This window comes from Leucoraja erinacea, chromosome 21, assembly GCF_028641065.1.
Source record: "Leucoraja erinacea ecotype New England chromosome 21, Leri_hhj_1, whole genome shotgun sequence".
Classification (NCBI taxonomy): domain Eukaryota; kingdom Metazoa; phylum Chordata; class Chondrichthyes; order Rajiformes; family Rajidae; genus Leucoraja; species Leucoraja erinaceus.
In genome coordinates this window covers 34,017,930-34,024,105 of record NC_073397.1, presented here as the reverse complement: position 1 = coordinate 34,024,105, position 6,176 = coordinate 34,017,930, and the positions used below count along the sequence as shown (strand labels likewise).

The 6,176-nt window shown below is 45.2% G+C and overlaps 1 protein-coding gene across 1 annotated transcript in view; it reads right to left on the bottom strand.

The window, feature by feature from the left end:
• Positions 1–405: 405 nt before the first annotated feature.
• Positions 406–6,176, bottom strand: part of LOC129707510 (corticoliberin-like) — a 22,349-nt gene continuing 16,578 nt past the window's right edge. The window contains exon 2 of the mRNA XM_055652611.1: positions 406–1,384. Within this exon, the coding sequence (XP_055508586.1) occupies positions 919–1,353 (435 nt within the window). The 5' untranslated portion in view covers positions 1,354–1,384 and the 3' untranslated portion in view covers positions 406–918. The remainder of the gene's footprint in view (positions 1,385–6,176) is intronic.

The following is a 6,176-nucleotide window of genomic DNA, read 5'->3' as shown; positions in this document are numbered from 1 at the left end:
GTGATTTGGCAAGTACATATAGGGTGATTTCACCAAATGTCAAATGAGCGTAGATCCCCCCCTCACGTGACCGAAAATTTTAACAGGAGGACATATGTAACTTCGGTACATGTTAGGGAATGGGGAAACACGCACTTTCCCACCCGTTAAAAACATGGAAAACGGCAAATTTGACTTACTTTTGATGACAGGCATTATTAACTTACTTTTGATGAAATTCAGCGAGCAAACGCGATAATTCCCGATATTTTGGATCTTTAAATCTCCACGGCAAATGTCGGCTGTTCACTTCCGCTGTTTTTCCACCTTCAGTTCCCTCTTGTAATTACCTTACTTTCTATCTCTTTTTTTGCTTGAAAATTTAGGTCGCTGTGCTTCACGGTCACCCCGACTAGCACAGAAAATTTCAGCTCAAAAATCGGCCGTTTTCCATGTTTTGAACGGGTGGGAAAGTGCGTGTTTCCCCATTCACTAACATGTACCGAAGTTACATATGTCCTCCAGTTAAAAATTTCCGTCACGTGAGGGGGTATCTACGCTCATTTGACATTTGGTGAAATCACCCTATATATATTTTTCAGTGGGACAAATCTCTCCGGGAACAGCTGCACTCACACACATCATGAACGACAAGACTAGTTTTGAAGAACGTCAAATACAGATGCAATGTTACTGTTTTTATTAGTCGGGTAATGAAATACAAACGCTAATACTAAACAGCAGAAACCAAACAATATGCCAAACAAACTGGTTAGTTGTGGGCTCTTTAACAAGCTGTGCAAATATTTCGCTACACGTTTAAAACAATGACAATTTATGCCGTGTGGGTTGCATTTGGGATTTAAACAGTGTTTTTGACATAACACACGTTACACGAGCATTGGCTGATTAATTCTAACATATAGACCAAATGTTGAATTATTTCCCTACGCTCTGCATGATCAGTCTGTTCATCTCAGCTTGTTGGGCCATTTTCTGAGCTTTGGCCATTCCCAGAAGTTCTCTCAATAGGTGAAAGGTAAGGTCGAGGGAGTTGGGCTTGGTATGGAACCTCTTGGATCGGAGTGGCTGATCTGCGCCACCCCGCCGTTCGTCTACATTCTGGCCATTTAAGAGTACATTGGCCGCAGTGACCAGGGTGGGTTCCTGCTCCACGGCCGGGCCCATCGTGTCTTCCCGTGTTGCATGAAGTAGGTGTGGTGACTTGAGACTGTGCTGCCACTGTTCCGGGTCCGACCCGGGTTCTTTGCTGCTGTCGTTATCAACCCGCCTGGTTGTTGCGATGGGAAGCGACTCTTTCGCGGGAAGAAAGCCGAGCATAAAGAAGGATGTTGCCAAGAATAACGCGTTCATGGTGGCAGGATGCGATCCCAGATCCCGACCTCTACAACACAGAAACATCACAAGCGGTCAAGTATGTACACAATAACTTCCCAAACGACTCGTGTTGGAAGGAACTGCAGATGCTGGTTTAAACCAAAGATTGACACAAAATGCTGGAGTAACTCAGCGGGACAGGCAACATCTCTGGAGAGAAGGTATGGGTGACATTTCGGGTGGAGTCCCTGCTTCAGACCGGTTAGGATAAAACTCATCATCGCCTCCGTTTATCACCGATTCCTCTTCAGACCCAATAACTTTTTTTTTCAAACAAACGGCTTTTCTGCACAAGATTAGACAATTTCTACTACAACTACTGCTGTTGCTCCCATTATTCTGGTGGTTTAGTTTAGAGATACGGCACGGAAAAAAGGCCCTTCGCCCACCGAGTCCACGCTAACCATCGATCACCCGCTCACACTTATTCTACGTGGTAATAATATAATGTTATTGTCTATCTTCGATTTAAACCAGCATCTGCAATTCCTTCCTACACACTAATTCTATGTTGAGCCACCATCGCACCCACTCCATAAGCGATCTTTCGTTTGCGGAATTCAACTTATGGATTTTGTTTAAGAAGAAACGTTGCCCATTTCCTTCGCTCCATATATGCTGCTGCACCCGCTGAGTTTCTCCAGTACTTTTGTCTACCTAATAACTCATGGATGATTTGTGTTACTTAAGACCATGTTTAGGAAAGTGGTTGGTTGATTATATTACTGACTACTTTCCATCCACTTTGAACACAGATCAATCTCGTTCTCCAGAATACAGAGTGCTGGAGTAACTCAGCGGGTCGGGCAGCATTTCTGTAGAACATGGAGAGGCTATCCGCGTTCTCCACAGATGCTGCCCGACCCGCTGAGTTACTCCGGCACTTTAGTGCTCGACGCAAGATCCCAGCATCTCAATTTCCTCATGTCCCCGCCAAACTAGCCGGCCATATCGTTAACAAAATAAAGTTATCAACTCGATTCATAACTCGCATATACAACACAAACTCTAAATGCCTGATCGCTTGGTTTATTTTAAAGAACACATCATCAAAATTCTGTAAAGATAACGTGGCAGTCCGTGAGGAAATATTGACAATTTGATTCATGGAAACATAGAAATTTATGTGCAGGAGGAGGCCATTCGGCCCTTCGAGCCTGCACCGCCATTCAATATGATCATGGCTGATCATCCAACTCGGTATCCTGTACCTGCCTTCCCTCCATACCCCCTGATCCCTTTAGCCACAAGGGCCACATCTAACTCCCTTTTAAATATAGCCAATGAACTGGCCTCAACTACTTTCTGTGGCAGAGAATTCCACAGATTCACCACTCTCTGTGTTTTTTTTTTCTCATCTCGGTCCTAAAATACTTCCCCCTTATCCTTAAACTGTGACCCCTTGTTTCTGGACTTCCCCAGCAACGGGGAACAATCTTCCTGCATCTAGCCTGTCCAACCCCTTAAGAATGTTGTAAGTTTCTATAAGATGCCCCCTCAATCTTCTAAATTCTAGCGAGTACAAGCCGAGTCTATCCAGTCTTTCTTCATATGGGCATGGCTGATCATCCAGAATCAGTACTCCGTTCCTGCTTTCACCCCAAATATCACTTGATTCCGTTAGCCCCAAGGTCTCTGCTGCCCGTTCCATTTTATTTAGAGTTATTTCTGTAAGTTGGCACCGCTCTGTTGGTATAATTCAGCTGCATTCCCCTCGTCAACTTACGGCACAGACAGCTCCTTTGAAACCTCTTGCCTTTTTTCTGTTCTCCGCGGACCCAAGCGCTGGGAGTGAACGATTCCAAATGAGAGGCAGCGGAACGGCAGCGTTTTATATAGAAGTTCAAGTCCGGCAACTTTGAACGACTGTGTCCCAAATGAAAGTACAAGGCGCTGGAGCGTAACGCGCCAAGCCAATCCCAAAGTGGCTCTCTTGCCATTTTTAAACTGTTTACACAAGAATGACGCCAATCCAAGCGGCAGGGTTCGCGGCCATTGACGTAAGAACACATCTCCCAGTCTTTCAAGTCCTGGATAAAATGACTTTTTTTTCATTGCAATTTCTTACGGGAGTTATAGCGAGAGGGTTGAGTCCACAAAGCGAGCGCTATCCACGGTGCTGAAACGCGCCGGCATTGAAGTGTGCGGGAATGAACTGCAAATGCTGGGTTTAAACCGAAGATAGACACAAAATGCTGGAGTAACTCAGCGGGTCGGGGGCAGCATCTGTGGAGAGAAGGAATGGGTGACATTTCGGGTCGAAAACCTTCTTCAGAGTCTTTCAGACTTCACGTCTCGATCCGAAACGTCACCCATTCCTTCTCTCCACGGATGCTGCCTGTCCCGCTGAGTTACTCCAGCTTTTTGTGTCTATCTCCGGCTATTGAAGCGACGGCGTCTTCAGCTGATAGTAAATGATCGACTCAGATATGGTTAGAAATATGTACAACTGGCGGGCGTAGTTTTGAATTTAAAAACAAGTGTTGTGGGTGAGCAGAGATCCCCCTTGTTATTTTGCTCTGAGATCTGAATCTAACGGGGTCCGCTCTATTTCCCTCCCGCCCACTCCCCACTCACTCTTCTCCCCACACCCAGCTCCTAGCCCCTGTCCCACAGTTCTCTTGTAACCCCCCCCCCTTTGTCACCCACCCACCCACCTGCTAATCCAATCCCCCTTCCCCTCACCCTTACCAACCTATCAGCCTATCATTTGCCAGACTTTGTCCCAACCCCTTCATCTCTGTTCTAGCTTTGGGTGGGGAGCCGGCTTGAGTTGGCCGAGTACAGTTATAAGAGTACAGTTGTTCCTGAGAGTCCTCCAGCACCAGAAAATAACAAGACTAAATGAATAAGGGGGCGGTGGGTCGATAGGAAGTCATCTTCCATCTTGGAGTAGTAGGCCATTCGGCCCTTTGAGCTAGCACCGCCATTCACTGTGATCATGGCTGATCATCCACAATCACTACCCCGTTCCTGCCTTCTCCCCATATCCCCTGACTCCTGACTCTTTAAGAACTCTACCTAGCTCTCTCTTGAAAACAGACATAGAATTGGCCTGCACTGCCTTCTGAGGCAAAAAAATTCCACAGATTCACAACCCTCTGTGTGAAAAAGTTTCTCCTCATCTCCTTTCTAAATGGCCCACCCCTTATTCTTAAACTGTGGCCCCTGAATTAAAAAAAAAATGAGGGTGGGGTTGCTGCTAAAACAGAGTTTTATAAATTGGAGACCAAATTGGTGATTGATGGAAAGATGTAGCATTGAAAGAGGCCCTTCGGCCCTCCAAGTCCATGCCAATCATTGATCGCCCATTCACAATAGTTCCATGTTATCCCAGTTTCACACCCACTTCCTACACACTAGGGACAATTTACTGAGGTCAATTAATTTACAAAGCCACTTACTTGTCTTTGGGATGTGGGAAGAAACTGGAGCTTTTAACCTTTAGACTTCAAGATACAGAGTGGAAACAGGCCCTTCGGCCCACCGAGTCCATGCCTGCCAACGATCAACACATACACTAGCGCTATCCTACGCACTTGTGACAATTTACAGAGGCCAATTAATTTCTAGATTTGACATTATTTTCTACAAGATGAGTTTCTTTCATTAATGGAATTTTGTTCTATTTTCTGATCTCCATTATCCGGTCTGCCAAGGAAGGGATGTTTCTGACAATTTACGAAGTGACATGTTTGAAATTAGTATTCCCCGGGATATTCTGCTGTTTGCTATAATTTCAACGGAGAATGATACCTGAATTGATGTACTGGGAATAATTAATGAACTCCTGTCTATTAAAACACGTCATCATTTTCAAGAGAAAAAAAAAAATGAAAAGCAGGCAAAATGAAGGAAGAATTGGAACTGTCAGTTTTGATAATTGTTCAGGGAATTGTTTAAATTTGTATATGTTTCAGGGGGGACTGGATGTCTAACATTTGCCCCAGCAGAAGGAAAGGCCTCTCTAGAAATGATACAATTGCTTTGCATACTGTGGGCAGTGAAGTTACACAAGGAACTGCAGATGCTGGTTTACAAAAAAAAAAGACACAAAGTGCTGGAGTAACTCAGAGGGTCGGGCAGCATCTGTGGAGAACATGGATAGGTGACGTTTCAGCCAAAGATTGTTGAAGATTGTGGAAGATTGTTCCCGATGTTGGGGAAGTCCAGGGCAAGGGGTCACAGCTTAAGGATAAAGGGGAAATCCTTTAAAACCGAGATGAGAAGAACTTTTTTCACGCAGAGAGTGGTGAATCTCTGGAACTCTCTGCCACAGAGGGTAGTTGAGGCCAGTTCATTGGCTATATTTAAGAGGGAGTTAGATGTGGCCCTCGTGGCTAAGGGGATCAGAGGGTATGGAGAGAAGGCAGGTACGGGATACTGAGTTGGATGATCAGCCATGATCATATTGAATGGCGGTGCAGGCTCGAAGGGCCGAATGGCCTACTCCTGCACCTAATTTCTATGTTTCTATGTTTCTAAAGCCTGGCAAGTGATAGGTGGATATTGGTGAGATTGATGGGCGGGGGGCTTGATTAGCAGATGGATGGAGCAAGTGACAAGGGCTGGAGGTGCAAGGCAAAGAACAGGATGTCAGATATGGAGGGAAGAAGTGTGAAATGGCAGAAACAAAGTGTAAAGCAATATTGCTGTGGTGACAGAAGCAACTGCAGGTACTGGAATCTTAAATGAAAATAAAAAATAGCTGGAACAACTCAGTGGGTCAGGCAGCATCTACAGAAGGAAATGGACAGAGACATGTTGGTCCTTCTCATTCCCACACTGACCTTTCTGTC